Source organism: Chelonia mydas, chromosome 5 (genome assembly GCF_015237465.2).
Source record: "Chelonia mydas isolate rCheMyd1 chromosome 5, rCheMyd1.pri.v2, whole genome shotgun sequence".
NCBI lineage: Eukaryota > Metazoa > Chordata > Testudines > Cheloniidae > Chelonia > Chelonia mydas.
The window spans coordinates 93413856-93430773 of record NC_051245.2 but is presented as its reverse complement, the minus strand read 5'-3'; the positions used below and the strand labels follow the sequence as shown (position 1 = coordinate 93430773).

General features: G+C 41.7%; 1 protein-coding gene across 7 annotated transcripts in view; it reads left to right on the top strand.

The window, feature by feature from the left end:
* GCNT1 (glucosaminyl (N-acetyl) transferase 1) overlaps window positions 1-16159 on the top strand; it is a 38440-nt gene extending 22281 nt beyond the window's left edge. For 3 of the 7 annotated variants that reach the window (XM_007065548.4, XM_043546979.1, XM_043546978.1), the window contains exons 2-3: window positions 12912-12970; window positions 13652-16159. In XM_007065548.4, the coding sequence (XP_007065610.1) occupies window positions 13783-15075 (1293 nt within the window). In that variant the 5' untranslated portion in view covers window positions 12912-12970; window positions 13652-13782 and the 3' untranslated portion in view covers window positions 15076-16159. Of the gene's footprint in view, window positions 1-10699; window positions 10991-12911; window positions 13126-13651 lie in introns of those variants that run through there. The other 4 variants (XM_037901822.2, XM_043546976.1, XM_043546977.1 and 1 more) reach the window with 4 other exon arrangements.
* The last annotated feature ends 759 nt before the right edge of the window (window positions 16160-16918 follow it).

The window sequence follows — 16918 nt, the reverse complement described above, 5'->3', positions numbered from 1 at the left end:
CATTACAACAGTGCCTCATGTGATAATTTGCTGTTAAGTGGGGCCAAACTGTGCAGATGAGCTTCTGCAATTGGGACCATAAATTAGTAGTGTTGGTATACACTAAACTATCACTAAAGATCTATTTGGGTAACCCTCTTTTTAATCATGAAATACGACCAAATGATGATTGTAACTAAATTTGTAAAACTTGGAAAAGCTACATTAAGGTGCATGTGTTCAGTAAAGAAATTATTTCGGTATTTGACTGGATTTTGAGTTCTCAGTAGTAATCTGGAATTACTTGACTGGGAGCATCTGAACTATTTTAGAGGTAATTATGACAAAAGTGAAGAGCTTTGTGGGAAACGGGTGGAATGCTTTTTGCCTCCAGTATTGTAATGATGGTGTAAAGTAGATTTGTGAGTGAAAGAAGGTAGTCCCCTGGACCCACCTGCACTAAAGGAAACTACCACCTTTCTTTCTGAGTAGTTCTATTGAATATCTATTTTAAGTACCAAGATTGACTTCAATAGGGCTACTCAGTGAGCAAGTTATTACTCAATGAGGTGAGAGTGGCAGAACCTGAGCCAGCTGGGAGTAGCAGGGGGCAGCGAGTGCTAAATATTCCTAATGAAAATAGGAAGATGCTCTGGATAATCTAGCTACGTAATATCTGTGAGGATTTTAGTAGGGTAGGCGGTAAATATAATTTGGGACTTGTCTACAAAAATTCATCATGTTCTGAAATGGTCTTTTAGAATCATTTATATGTTGTCTTCAAATACCCAATTGGCCCATACAGACATGTTATGTCCTACTATAGCCAAAGCTTTTAAAAATGGGTGCCTAAAGCAAAACTCTTATGTCCATATTCAGGCATTGAAATAGATGGCCTGATTTCTCCCCCTCCTCCCCAAAAGTGCTAGACATTGAACGGCTGCCACTGACCGTAGCTAGTTCAACATAACAATGTCAGAGCTCTGTAGAGGGATCATTTTGGAAATGGAGTTTCAGCAAAAAGGGTCATGGGATGACCTCTCATGAAATACTGCAGCATCTGTTCTCTAAAGGAAAACCAATTCAATAAGGAGGGTCCCAGAAAGGCACAGGGGAGAGGCAGGAAGAAAAATGCTGATGTCAGTGGATGATGCACTTTGGAAAATGAGTCCACTTAAATGTGGACTTATACTTAGGCTTTAAACAAAACAAAACAAAAAATTCAAGTTTTCCACTGTTACACTACAACTGGTATAGTCTAAGTGGACTCAGCAATAGTGGATTTGACCTATAGTTCTCAGTAGACAAGTTTTTTATATGTGAGACGATTGCTAAAAAAAATCTTTAAAAAATAAAATCATGTTCCTTTTCTTCCTCTCTTCCTATTGCCATCTTCTACACCAGACCTATAGTCTGTCTTTAGCTTGTTTTCCTTCTTGGTATCAGCTTCCTCAATGTAATAGCAAACCACTTTTGTCTATTGAGCAACTAGATAGACACCCTTTGCTGGCTCGTACCAGCCGACTTGGGCTCCGGGCTGCTTCATTGCTGTGTGGACTTCCGGGCTTGCTCTGGGACACACCTCCTGCTGCCAGGGTCTTAGAGCCCGGGGTGGGGAGGGGGTGCCATACCTTGGGCTCCAGCCCGAGCCCAGAAATCTACACAGTCACCATAAATAAATTGCGAACCTGTATTTAAGTTTTTAATTACAGCTGACATTCTTGTGCCTTGTGCTGGAGGTAACAATCTTCTGAAAAGTGATTACTAGCGGGAGAGAGACTTGAACTGGGAGGCATTATGAAAGGCTCTAAACCAGGGGTGGGCAAACTTTTTGGCCTGAGGGCCACACCAGGGAATAGAAATTGTATGGCAGGCCATGAATGCTCACAGAATTGGGGTTGGGGTGTGGAATGGGGTGAAGGCTCTGGCTGGGGGTTTGGGCTCTGGGGTGGGGCTGGAATGAGGAGTTTGGGGTTTAGGAGGGTGCTCTGGGCTGGAACTGAGGGGTTTGGAGAGGAGGAGAGGGATCAGGGCTGGGGCAGGTGTGTGGGAAGGGGTGCAGGTTCCAGCTGGGGTTGCGGGCTCTGGGGTGGGGCTGGGGATGAGAGGTTTAGGGTGCAGGAGGGTGCTCTGGGCTGGGATTGAGGGGTTTGGAGAGGAGGAGAGGGATCAGGGCTGGGGCAGGTTGTTGGGGTGTGGGGAGAGGCTCGGGTGCATGCTCCGAGCAACGCTTACCTCAAGTGGCTCCCGGAAGCAGTGGCATGTCCCTTCTCCGGCTTCTATGCACGGAGCAGCCCCCATCCCTGCTAGAGCACCGGAGCGGGGCCATGCTGCGGTGCCCTGGCTGGAGCGCTGGAACAGGGCCAAGCCACGTGGTATGGCCCCTGACCCGGCTGGAGCACCGGAGCGGCACCCGGAGCCCAGCGTGGATCTGGCCCACGGGCTGTAGTTTGCCCATCCCTGCTCTAAACTGCTTATTTACTTAAACCTGGATAAGAACGTAAACGATGTACAAGATTAAATAACTGCTTCTGTGGTTGTTTAAACCAGTTCCTAAATAGCTGGAAGGAAATGAGTCCCTGCTGTTTCATCATTGATCATAAAATAGTTTTCTCCAGCATAGGGCTCACTGACCAAGTGTGGTTTTTAATGTTCACCTGGTGGCAAGCTTTTCTGTTTGTGTAAACTATGGAGCAGAGCCAAGTGCATACATGTCTCTAGCCCATTTTCTAAATTGCTTAGTCTTGTGCCTTTTAAAAAGTTGAATTCTATAATGGATCTTACCCTCTTGCTCAAAGTATACCTTACTTAAATACAACCATAGGATAGAGAAATACTTTCCTTTATGGTGCTTATTTATGCAGCTAATCTCAGTGTCTTTTACATGGTGTTAATTTTGCTCCTTAACCAAACATTTAGCGTGGGATTATGTTGTCAGAACACTTAGTTTGTGTCTAAGTCACTACAAACCAACTTTTTAAAACACGTTTTTCTTGAAGAAACTCTTCTGCAAACTGAGTGCCGGAAACTATATGAAAAATCTAATCCAAGTATTGACCCAGTGTCAAATGCTCAGCATCATTAACAATTGCTGTGAGTTGTGTTGTCTGTCACATGTGGGAGGAGAGGAGGATTCTGGAGGGATAAAACATTTGATGAGTAGAATGTATGGAGATGGTTAATGAAAATAGTGCAGATCTGACCAGGTAGCTTTAATTAGTATCTAGTTTTTAGTCTAATTTATATTCTGTAGGTGACATTCAATGCTTAAATATCACTGTGATTGGAACCTATAGAAAAATCTACGATTAATTGGTAGGAAGACTGCCTGAGTAAGTTCTTCTGGGCAGTGAAATCCCCTACCATCCCATAGTACCCTTCAATGGAATGTGTATAAGAAGTGGCTAAGCAGGGGTCTCTGCCTTGTGGATGTAGCTTCCATGGCTACACACATCCTGATTGCTCAAATTTTTGGCAGGACTTGTGAATTTCACCCTATAGAAGGCAGTTTGGGTACTTGTCATGGTGAGAGATACTAATTTCTTCACTCCAATCTCCACCCTACCCCCTTTTTATGAAGCATTATTTGATGGGATATGGAGGTGGGAGGGGGCGGGGGGAGGAGAGGCAGGGAAACTGGAAACATACCAAAAAAAAGTGCAGGGTAATTGAAAAGAAACTGCAGTTAATCTTAAAGTAATCTGAGATTACCAGGGATACTTAGCAGATAGATATGGGTAAAATAGGACCTTGATTCTCACATACATCTACTAACCGCTTCAGTTTAGCCCCATTTACTGAGTATTTTGTACAGGTTCTTACACTGTGTTCATCACCATAGTATCTGAGCACCTTCTAGCAGTGCATCGAGCAACAGAGCTAAGAACTATCACACCTTTTTGTTCTCTCCTCCTTTCCCCAGTGGAAGTGTGTGCATAATAGAAACATATATATTTTATATTATGTGTGTTTTGTTTTTGGAATTTGTGTGCGTGCATGTGCATAATATAAACATATATTTTAAAACACATGTTGCTACATCTTAGAGAAGACAAGGTCAAAGAAATGTGCCTTGCACTTGGAGTGGAAGGTGAGAGGTTTGGGGTATGTCTACACTTACCATTTAAAGCGCAAAAAGTCCCTTTTTTGCGCTAAAACCGCAGGAGCGTCTACACTTGTTAATGACTTTTTGCGGTGAAACTCAGAAGTTTTTACTGCAAAAAGAAAACCATCTTCATGAGAGGCGTACAGCTCTTACTCCTGTTCTTTTTGCACTGTTGTGAAAGTGAAGACACATTCCACCAGTGTAAACACCCTTTGGCCTCTGAAGGCTATCCCGCAGTTCCAAAAGCAACCACTCTGGCCAGCATCTCCGCTGCTCTGATGCACAGACGTCCGCCCCTCCCCCTGTAAGCCCCGGGAAGTTTGAAGCTCCCTTTCCCTTTGTTTGTAGATGTGGCGGGGAAAGCAGCCAGACAGCAGGAGGCTTTTAAAAAAATGCCATGGAAGAAGCCAGGAAGTAATGGGGCTCCTAAGACATGAAGCAGGGCAGCATGGGGCACTGAGCAGGGACCCAGAAGGCCTTCGGCTCACCCCCATCCCCCTTCCCACAAAATCTATCGAGAGAACTGCACTGTGGGATAGCTGCCCTACAGCGCTGTTCTCATCCGCGAGGGAAGTGCTGGTAGTGTAAACACTCTCCGACGCCTGAGGAATTGAGTGAGTACACAAACCAGCGCTTTGCTTTTACTGGTTCCCTATCACCAGTGAAACTTACAGCGCAAAAACTCTGTACAGACATACCCTTAGTGATGGCTCTTATTTCCTGTGACTGTTCATTCCACAATCTTGGGCCAGCCCCAAGAGAGCTCCAAAATTCAATAGATTACTTCTGTAACTACTGAATTTTTCAGTTTCTTACCAACACTTGATTGATTTTGATTTGATTTGATTTTTTGAAATGGGTTAAGAACTTTAAATAGCTCTTCAAAAGGGGAGGAGGGGGAGCCTCTCTACCACATCCTTTTCAATTTTAAACCATCATTGAAGACTTCAGACATTATCTTGCATTTCCACTCTGTTGAAAGGAAATGCTTTCTAGAGAGTCAGACTTTGTCTTTTTGCTTTTTATGCTGTTTTGGTCTGCTTTAAAGCATTTATCAATGTATATCTCATTTGCAAAATCTGTTTATGATTAACTGCTGCAAACATGTATTATGCACAATTTTCATCATCCTTGTATTTAGTATTTTAATTCAAGCCACTGCCTTTTTGGGGGGGGGGGGAGGTTAGGAGTGGAATTGCAATAACCAAGCTGGTACATAAAGTCTAAGAAATGATTGGGGAAGGCAGTGGATTTAGATTTGGAGCTGCTCTGTAATTTACATTCACCTGCTTATTTTTGTTGTATGAATATATTGGTTTACCTTAATAGTCTGAGGGGGGAAATTGAGCAGGAACAGAAAGAGCAGCTCAAGATAAACCACTTCTCAGTAAGCACTTGAGAGCTAAGAGACCATGCCAGGATAGGAGAAAATCCCAGGAATGCAAGAAATTGAAAACTCTGGTAGGTTTAAGCAGCAACACTCTCTCAAGATGGGGGTGGTCATTTGGGAGAACCAGCCTGACACACAGGCAGCAATATGTTGGTGTTGCCCAAACAAAAAATGCTCCCCAGACTGGGCAGCTGCTGAGTGAAATTGACATGATTCTTGTCAGTTTCACAACTGCTGGTCAGTGGTGGGCCCCATAAAACCAAAAAGAATTATGTAAATTTCACTCTTCAGTGGCCAGGTCTTCTATGTTGCTATGTGCTCTGCCCCAGACCTGGGACCCCTGGTTGGTTCACCAGGCTGCAGGAGTTGGCCAGCCCAAGGAGAAAGCTGGCTGAGGAGTCTAGAAACCTTGATCTCTCTGGCCAGCCTGCATGGTAGGGCTGCCCTGGAGTTTTAGATTTGGAAAGCCCATCCCAAATTTTCCTGGCTCTGTGGCAGGGAGCCCAGAGGCTCTGAGAGCGCCTAGGACTCGCAGGCTCCCAGCTCTGCAGCAAGGAGCCTGAGGTTCCTGAGCTGCAGGGCTGCCCCAAAGCTGCAGGCCACCTGAAAACCAGAATAGGTTCCATCCGAAATTTTTCTAACCTGAGATGTTTTCACAGAACACTTCAGGTTGGACAAAAGTAAGTGTGGCATGGTATGGTGTATTGCCACCCTTCCTTGTGCATAGCTGGTGGTGATGATGCTGCCTTCAGAGCTGGGCAGCCAGAGAGTAGAGGCTGCTAGTCAGGAGGCCGGAGGTGCTGGGGCTATGAACTGCCAAGCCCCAGCACAAATTAAGCCCCAAACACTACTATTCTTAAGCTATATGAAAGAAGTATATGCATTGCTTAAGTTTTTGAGGACAACTTTAAATACTAAGCTGTTGATCCTGCCCGCCAATATACTGGCCCATGGTTTGTTTGTTTGTTTTTTTGTTTTGCTTTTTAACGAAAACACAAACACTACCTTTCTTGTTGCCAGACTACAAGCGTGAGGCAGCAAGGCTCCTTGAAACCTATGAAACTGTGAAAGTTGTGGAGTTGCTACAAAAACCAAAACACTATGTGACTTTGGAGAGGGGAAAAAGTGCTTCCCTTTATTCTGTTCTTTGTCAAATAACTTGCTGCTTTTTCCTAATTTTGTTCAACTTAATACTGAGTCGTTAAAATATCTTTCTTCTCTTGAAGAAGCAGAGGCCAGGTCTAAATATACTGGTTCAAAAACTAACTTTTGGTTAGGTTGTGGTAATTTTTTATTAAGAAGGGGAAAAGCATCCTGGCATAAAGATGATTTATATTGATATAGTTTATTCCTCTTCCCATACAAGAATAAGCTATAACTGGTATAAAGCAACTTTATTCTAGCAAAACTGCATCCACATTAAAGGGTTCTAACAGCATCCACACTAGAAGGTTGTAACAGCATTCACACTAAGGAGATTATACCAGTGTTAAAGTTAAAGCAGTACCACTTTCTATGTGGACAAGCCCTGATAATGAATCCTTTCGAAAATGTGACCTGCTTTTTCTATTCTCTCTACTCCCCAAAGAAGAAGAATGTCTTTTGACCTAAGGTGTAAATGTGTGCTAACTGACAGCAACCTTGGCTAAAGAGGCTTTTTGGGTTGGTAGGCAAAACGATACAATTGTAAAACAGTTGGAGGTAGGTCAACCTAATCTAAATGAAGTTTCTAATTTTATCTCTTACTCAAACGTAGCCACTGCAGAAACTTTATGTTCAGAGTTGCTTAGACCTTGTCTACATTATACAGTTTTGTTGGCAAAAGGCAGCTTTTGCCGACAAAACAGTGGTGGTGTACACACTACAAGGCTACTTTTGGCTGCAAAACTCTGCTGTTTTGCCAACAAAATAAAACCACCTCGATGAGAGGCATAGAGCTTTTTGCAGTGAAGTTAAAGCAACAAATCATTAGTGTAGATGCTGCCGCTATGTTGACATAACTGGCCTCCCCCGGTACCCCACAATGCTTGCCGTGACCATTCTGCTCATAAATATTTTGAACTTGGCTTGGCTGCCCTGCAGGCACGCACCCTTTTCTTTTTCAACATGGAGAGCTCACAAGCTGCTGAGGAGGCTGCTGCTGGCAGCTGAGGGGGCTGCAGGAAAACTCTGAAGGAATCATTAACATGGAATTGACTCTCTAGGGCTGGCAGGTAGAATGGGCTGCTGCTGGTGGGGGAGGTGGACGGGGAGGGACTGCTCTGTCTGCTGTCTGAACTTAAAGAAGCAGTATGCCGACATACTCTTCCCCCAACACACACACTGTTTCTGTCTGTCCCCTCCACATACACGTCAGCTGAATCTTGTAGGATGCCAGTGAAACAGTGCTGGTTTCTCAATCGCATCATGTGACACTGTACCAGCCCCATGAGGCACTGCAAACCCTTCCCAAAGCACCCCGCTGCCAGTTTCACAATGGGATAACTACCCACAGTGCACTGCTCTCTGTGTTGATGCAAGAGCTGCTAGTGTGGATCTGCTCTGCCGACACCAGGAGCATAGTGTGGACATGCAACAGTACTTTAATTAAAGCGGCATAATTTTTGTCAACAAATCTCTATAGGTTAGCCATAGCCTTATATTCTACTATGTAGTTGCCCTTGTCCTGCAGTATAGTACATGTTCTCCGACTTTGCCCTGAAATGTATCCTGTTCCTAAACAAATGTCTTGATCACTCTTCCCTAGTTAGTATGGCAGAGATTTTGACCAGGATTTGTTCTTGCCTAAGTATGGGAACTTCCTTGGTCATCCTTCAACCAGCTGATACTAGATTGGTCCTTAGTGTCCTAGCAAAACCCTTTGCCAAAAGCTTTCCTATTCCCCTGACTGCTTCCAGAGTTATCTCAGATTATTTGATAAAGTAGTTCCCTCCCCCCCAGCCCCTGCTTTCAACAAGTGTATTGGGGGAGAGAAGAAATTTAATGCCCCAGCAACATTAACTTTCCACTTTCAATCTACAATGTCCTCTGTCTGTTATTGTATTTCATTGCCAATGTTGCATCAGAATATTTCTCCCAGAATCAAATGAGTGGCTGTTAGTTTTTTCTTTTAGTAATCTGCTTCGTTTGGATGCTCTAGCACATTTGTAAACACCCATGCCAGTGAAGAACGAGAACATGTTTCTGTCTCAGAATTTACTCCTCCTAACATTCTGATATTTACCTTAGGGCTAGTCTACACTGGCAATGTTAAAGTGCTGCCGTGGCAGTGCTTTAACCAGGGCCGGCTCTGTTTTTTGCCGCCCCAAGAAGAAAAAACAAAAACAAAAAACCTGCCGAATACGCCGCCACCGGAGAGAACAGGAACATGGAAGGGAGCTGCCTCCGACAGCGAGACCCGAGTCAGAAGAGTTGCCGCCGAATTGCCACCGCGGGAAACAGAGAGGGGCTGCCACCAGGGCTGCTGCCGGAGCACTGCCCCTTCAGCAGCGCTGCCCCAGGCACCAGCCTGCTTAGCTGGTGCCTGGAGCCAGCCCTTGCTTTAACGTGGCTTGTGTAGTCGCGGCAGAGTGCTGGGAGAGAGATCTCCCAAAAAAACCACCTCCACGAGGGGCGTTACAGGCGTGCTCCCAGCGGTGGGAGTCCGGCTCCTAGCACGGGTGCACTGTCTACACTGGCACTTTACAGCACTGAAACTTGCTGCGCTCAGGGGTGTTTTTTCACACCCCTGAGCAAGAAAGTGGCAGCACTGTAAAGTGCCAGTGTAGACAAGCCCTTATGCTCTTCCTTTAAATATATTCCCTATAGGTTACACTTTATCTTTATTGCAGTTAGTTAGACCAGAGACAAGACTATATCAAAACCTATACAGCACTATGAGAGTATTTGGGAAGAGCTGATCAGAAACAATAAGCTACATTGCTACAGACCCTATAGAGAAACTTGACACTCGATATGTTAATTAGAATGGTAGACTTTCACACCTCTTTACTCATGTGAATGACCGCACAAGTGCAAAATAGTAAGGGATTTGAGACCTTTGTGCCTCACTGGGTGGGGAAGGCAGTCGTATTTCTCTGATTGCCTTCATTCTGTGAAGGGAACTATATAAAGCCCTTGTGCAGAAACTTGTGATAAGCAGTAATAATGGATCCCTGGAAACTTTCTGTAGAAAAGTACCTTGAACAAAGGAGGAAGAAAAGAATGCCAGCTCTACACTATAAATTTATATCCGTATAACTAAGTCGCTCAGACGTGTGAAAAATCCACACCCCTGAGTGAGGTAGTTACACCTACCTAGCCCCTAGTGTAACAGCACTATGTGAACAGGCCGTCAGAGCTACTGCCTCTTGTGGAGGTTGATTAATGTCCCGATGGGAGAAGCTCTCCTGTCGGCAGAGTAGCATCTTCACTGACGCGGGTACATCAGCGTTTGAAGTGTAGACCTGCCCTGAGAAACTGATGGAAAGGGCTTTAATGTTATGGGGGTGATTGATAGCAGTTCTGTAGGTTAAAACTACCACTTCCCTTCCTCCCACCCTCTTTAGGAAGATGGGAAATCTCCTTGGTAATCCTATTCCACGCAACTCTGTATAGGTGTGGAGACCCTTGTGGATGAGTGGAACAGCTTTGTCACACCACCAGTGTAATGCAGAGCTGTAGACTTTATTTTTGCCTGTTTATAAAGCCAGCCCTTTGCTTTATGAACAGTTACTGTAGACACTAGGTGGAAACTGAACCAAAGAGTTACCATCTTGTTTAATTTCCCTTCTGCAGAATAGAGAGTTTACAGCTAATTTGAGTTTGCAGAAAACTATTTTAACTGTTATATAGATGGTTGCACATCTGAGGAGGCACTGATGTGTGTCAGATGAGTTTATTTAAACAAGAATATGAAACTACTGCTGTTAACTTCAGAGGACACAGTATAAGCATGTGTATGTAGTTGGGGTGAGCTATTTCTGGTCCAATTCCATATCGTTCTACTACTACAATGGTAAATCTGACCCAGAGCACTTATTTCCTATAAAATGATATATAAACACTCAAAATTGCAAATGCAGTGGGACTAATGAATTGTTGTGGGATCCATTTAGTTTGGAGACTGATGGAATCCTAGGAGTCCGCATGGAGAGTAGCATTGGTCCCTCAAACATTTTGTTTTTTGGCTACATATAAGTGCTCTAATAAGAGCAAACTTTACTTGGTTATTCCTTCCCCTCCAGCACTCTACCCGACTGCTGTCTATTTCCTCTCCCTTGATGCAGAATGAAACTTCTCTTGCTGGCTGGAGCTACCACTACCGTAAGCTCTCAATGTCACCTTGCTGTGTGAGTTTGCTGTCCTGTAGATTTGCTAACTCTCCAGTTTCGTTGTCACTTGCTGCTAATTTAAACATTTTTGACTATACATGGAAGAAATGACCCTGTGTGTGTGTGTGAAAACTGCTTCTGAGAATCATGATCTGGGCTGCAACTAGTAAGCATCCTCAAATGAAGACTGACCGGCATCACCAAGTAAGCTTAGAAGCCACAGTTTGAGAATCATAAATTACAAGTTAAAATTTTAGCAGACCTTAAATTCATACTGAGCAGGTTGCAGAAAAACAGGCTTAATGCAGTTCTTCAGTTATGGAAATCTCAAGCCTTGATCATTTGTCTCTGTTTGAAATCTAAAAACAAATTGTTAGAAGGTAATTTGGAACTGGCAGTAATTGTTTTTCAATAAACAGCTTGGCAAACAAATTGAAATTTTTATTGGAAATTTTTAAATTTGGATGAAAATATTTTGTTTTCCCTTTTCTTCCTCCTGCACTCCCATTCCACCAGGAATTGGGGTGACAGTGGGGAAGGAAGACAGATACCAACAAAACTTTTGGCACTCTTCGCTTTATAGAAAAACTTTTGTTACATTTTTCATGGAACAAAAATTGTGTTCCAATATTTTTTTGCAGAAAATATTTTTATTACCAGCTTTATAAGTAATACTTACATTTCTACTGATTTTTTGCAAGTGTAAACATGACTTTGTATGAATTTGGTTGTCTTCCACAGTGATCTTGAATAGTAGTTAGTAAAAAATTTTAATGCTTTTAGTTTCCAGATTGAAATACTGGCAAGTGTTCTCACTGAAAATTATGGACTCCCATCACCATCTCTTCATATATACATTGAGCATTTTGCTTCCTATTAAATAAAGCAGTGGTTTTCAAACTGTGGGTCGGGACCCTAAAATGGGTAAATGGGGTTGCCAGGGCTGGTGTTAGACTTGCTGGGGCTTGGGGCCAAAGTGCAAGCCCCACCACCCAGGGCCGAAGCTGAAACCTATGCCCCACTGCCCAGGGCCAAAGCCCAAGGGCGTCAGGGTTCAGGCTACAGTCCCCTGAGCTGGGGCTGAAGCCCTTTGTTCTTTGGCTTTGGTCCCCCACACCTGAGGCGGCGGAGCTCAGACTTTGGCCCCTGCTCCTGGGGTCACATAGTAATTTTTGTTGTCAGAGGGGGGTCACAGTGCAATGAAGTTTGAGAACCTCTGAAATAAAGTACTTGAAACTAAAACCTGAATGATCTTTAGAGTTAATTAAATGATGTATTTAAAAGTAGAATTGGATATTTAGTACATTAGATGCAACATAATTGTTTATAGACCTCCACTGTCTTATTTATTGAGTTTGCATTATTTTTCCCTTTCGTGCTGTCTCAATATTGTTTACATGTAAACCTGGAAGGGGAGGTAGAGAGAAAAGGAAAGACAAAGTTTTTGACCAAATGTAGCTTTTAATTTTTTGCAAGCATATTTGTGAATACAAATAAAGTGTCACTCTTAAACTATTACCTGTTTAGTTGATCCAGATTCCAGAGATTCTTGGCAAACTCTTCTGCAGATGCATGACTGCCCAGATGTCTCCAGACTCTGTCCATCTATTTACAGGACTCTTCATTATGTATCTTTATAGAAAATTTGACTGGAGAATGTTCAAGTGGGTGGGGGTTAAGATATTTTAATTAAGGGTTAGTGGACATAAAATATGCACTGTACATTGCAGATGAACATGTGAAGATATATATCGTAGTGGTTTGAATTTATAACAAACTCAGATTTTCATTTATTTCGTTCTTTGTGTATTGGATATTTCATATGAAATCCTGTAGTTGTATCTAGAGAGAAATTAGGGCTATTCCTATATTTCTGACAACACTATATTTCTCTCAACACTCTGTAGTCCATGTTTATCTAGTAGCCAGCTCTCTAACAATTGAGTAAACTGTCGTATGCATAGAGTGATATGAAAGACAGCTTCAAAAGTGCAATTTAAATACCTATTTAAAAATAGACCACAAAATAGCAATACCATGTCAATTAGAGAGCTGTCTTCAGGAACTCTCTGAAAGCTAGATGGCTATGTAACACTAAATTATTTTTTCCCCTTCTCTTTTTCAGATCTTTCCTGAAAGAAGCCCTAGGGTCACATCACTGCTCATTCTTCAGTATGTTTAAGGGTCTGTATCACAAGAATAAAATGCTGAATGTGCATGGGGGCTGTATTTCAAATGAGAGGATGAAGTGTGAATCGTTTCCCCAGTAAATGAGTTGTAAATTGAAATGCCAACAAATCTTTGATGGAGTGTGCGTAAAATGTCCCTGTTAAATTCAGGTTGGAATATTTACTATAAATACTTAAGCTACTAACACTTCACATTCTCTGTATTGCACAAAACCTCAGTTGGTTCACTAAATTATTTCATCTGATATGGGTAAACCAGTTCTGTCTAGGGGACAAAACAATTTTCTTTCTATTGCATTTTAAAATGCCAACATTTTTAAAAGGGATTCAGCGGATCTAAGTAATCTGTCTTAGACCAGCCATGCCAGAATTAACACGCTTCATCCAATAATGCAGTAGAAATTATGGTATGAGGGAGAAATTAACATTTGAATACATAGCTTCAATACTAGAGCTGGTCATAAAATGGGAAAACTCAGACTGTATCTAAACTTTCACCACCCAACTCATTACATTTTCTAAATTGCAGGAAACTCCTTTTAACTAAACTGTTCACCATTAAAGCAAAGACTTTTAAATCAACTTTTGATTTAAAAGCCACATGTAAAATGTAGAATTGAATTGCAGAATAACTGTATTAGGAATGACTTGTATTTTTTGTTTTGTTTTGTTTTAGGGCTTTTCCTCCAGTGTCCAGTGCATATACACACACTTTTGAGAAATGAGAACAGATGACTCTGAAGCTGTTGAAGTGGGTTTGAGATCATGAGTACAAAGAAACTTTGTTTAGCCAAGTGAAGGTATCCAATGTGGTCTGAAATGCTGAGAAGAAAATTTCGTTTTCGGCATATTTTACGCTTCAGGCACCTCCTCGTGCTACTTCTTATTTTAGTGGCCTTTTCTGTTCTAAAAAGTAACCAAAAGCTGGACTTCTTGAGTCAGAGACATCTAGAGCTGACTGGTGAAGATCCTACCAGTAATATTAACTGCTCTAAGATACTGCAGGGTGATATAGAGGAAATTCAAAAAGTAAAGCTTGAGATGTTAACTGTGTCATTTAAGAAACGCCCTAAGCTAACAGCAAGTGATTATATTAATATGACAACAGATTGTGCCTCTTTTACCAAGATGCGGAAGTATATTATGGAACCACTCAGTAAAGAAGAAGCTGAATTTCCAATTGCCTATTCAATAGTGGTATATCACAAAATAGACATGCTTGATAGACTTCTAAGATCAATCTATGCTCCTCAGAATTATTACTGTATTCATGTTGACAAAAAGTCTCCAGAATCTTTTCTGGCAGCAGTTAAGGGAATTGTGTCCTGTTTCAATAATGTCTTTATTGCCAGCCAATTGGAGAGTGTAGTGTATGCTTCGTGGAGCAGGGTACAGGCAGACCTCAACTGCATGAAAGATCTCTACAGGAGAAGTACAAACTGGAAATATTTGATAAATCTTTGTGGTATGGACTTTCCCATTAAGACCAACCAGGAAATGGTGGAGAAATTGAAAGCCCTAAAGGGTGAAAACAGCTTAGAAACTGAGAAAATGCCTTCCAGCAAAGAAATACGATGGAAAAAACACTATGAAATTGTTGATGGTAAGCTAAAGAACATGGGAATAGACAAACAACCTCCACCTCTTAGTACACCTGTTTTCTCTGGCAGTGCCTATTTTGTTACTAGTAGGAGATTTGTAGAGTATGTGCTAGAAAACAGCAAAATCCTTGAATTTATTGAATGGGCTAAAGACACGTATAGCCCTGATGAATACTTGTGGGCTACTATTCAAAGAATCCCTGAAGTTCCAGGGGCTGTTTCTTCCAGTGACAAGTATGACGTTTCTGACATGAATGCTCTTGCCAGGTTTGTGAAGTGGCATTATTTTGAAGGGGATGTGTCAAAAGGTGCCCCCTATCCTCCGTGCAATGGAATTCATGTGCGCTCTGTGTGTGTGTTTGGAGTGGGAGACTTGAACTGGATGTTAAAGAAACACCATTTATTTGCTAACAAGTTTGATACTGATGTTGACCCCTTCGCAATTCAGTGCTTGGAAGAATATCTGAGAGATAAAGCTTTGCATCAACACAAAAATTAAAATGCTATCTTGTGTTTGGTATGACAGCTTCACACTGATAAGGCTGTCATGCAGATAAAATATTATGTAGTGATGATTTATTAGTGTGTTGCACCTTACTCATCGCCTTGGTATGAGCATGAGAAACTCCACTTGGGGTATATATGATATGTTCGGTTCAATTCAGTCTCACCTGACTAGTTTTTCCCCACAAATTTCCATACCACATACTCTTATTATTGGAAGAGGTCCAAGCCTCAAAATGCATATTTGGGGTCAAGAGAGCTACTCTGGTAAGTCCAGCTATTCTTGTGTAACATTTCAATAGTAGCCTTTCAGGTTTTTTGGTTGTGGTGTTGTGTTTTTGTTTTTTGATCTCTGCTACTATTCAATTCAAAGCCTTAAAAAACAGAACCCCCTGATCTTGTGTGGCCATAACTCCATCCTTTTTCATAATCTTCTATTACTGTTGGGCATGGGGTGGAGAGAAAGCTAGACTGAGCAAGCATGTAGATGCAAAAGGATCTCAGGGAATGCATGTCAGGAATTCTTTAAAAAACAGTTAAAAGGGAATTGATCAATATGCCAAAGCTAAGACTTTTGCAGTGGTTCCACATGTATTCTGGGATACATACTTCTGAATCCTCTTTTCTGAAAACCTTGAATTTAAGTTGAAATGTTCACCAAGCAACTACAAGGCCTTGTGTTTAAAGTACACTTCTTACAGTAATGTTTTGTGTGCTTGTTTTAGTTTAAAATTATTTTAAAGTTGAACAATTACATTTTAATTTCAGAGACGACATTTATAGCTTTAATCTGCAATGTCCATCTTCTCAGGGGAATTTATTATTCTGGGCCTGTTAGGATATAAATATTGATATCAAGTTTATTTTTTTGTGCATAATGTCACTTCTCTACACTTGTAATTTTTTTTAACTAGTCTATGAGGATTGAATTAATTCTTTTATGTTGCAACTCTAACTGGCAGAGCTGCTGGGCTCAACTTTCTGAAAGAGTTAACGTACATCAGTCTACCCACTTGTATCTCAGAACATTTAAACAGTTACTGAATATTCAGACAAATAAATTATTTTTCTAAGTGAAACTCTGTTTTCTCTTGACATTTGAAAGTCCTCTCTCTTAAAGCACTGTCAAAATATAACTGACTGTGATAGTTAGCATGATTTGGCCCCAAGTTAACAAATCTGTGCCTTGCTCAGGTAGGTGGCTCCCAGTCAGAGTAAATTCAGTGGGGCCACTTCTGTGCATAGAATGGAGGATGTATCTTCAATGTGCATTATAACAGGACTGACATAAAAGTAGTCAGCCTTTTAGGCCTAACTCTTGAAACTATTTCCAAACTTCTTGGGATGAAGAAGATATGGTAGCCAAGACTGAAGCTTAATATAGTGGGTTGTACACCAATAGTAAGCGATTAAAGTTTAAAAGTGTATATACTTTTTATGGTTTTGATCCTTTAAATATGTGTAGATGAACAATATTACTCCTAGCAGGAGTTCTATTGAAACCAGTATTGCTATTCATATGTGTAACTTAGCTGCATACTTGTTCGCAAAATTATACCCTCTGACATCAGAACTAGGGCTGAGAAACCTGCTGTGGAGAAAGTCATTAAGGAAGATGGAACACAAGGTATAAATACATCAAATTTTCTGAGATGTAGGAATGGGAAGAAACACTTCAGGTCTCTTTTGGGGACACACTTCATTTTGGTAAAGACAGTTAAATCTTAAAAAGTACAGGTCTGTCTTCCAAAGGGATCTGCAACAACTTTGAATGCTATCAGAGGAAAGTTCTAGCTGTCTTTTTGCCTCTGGTAAGACCTAAAAAAGCAGCTATTGTG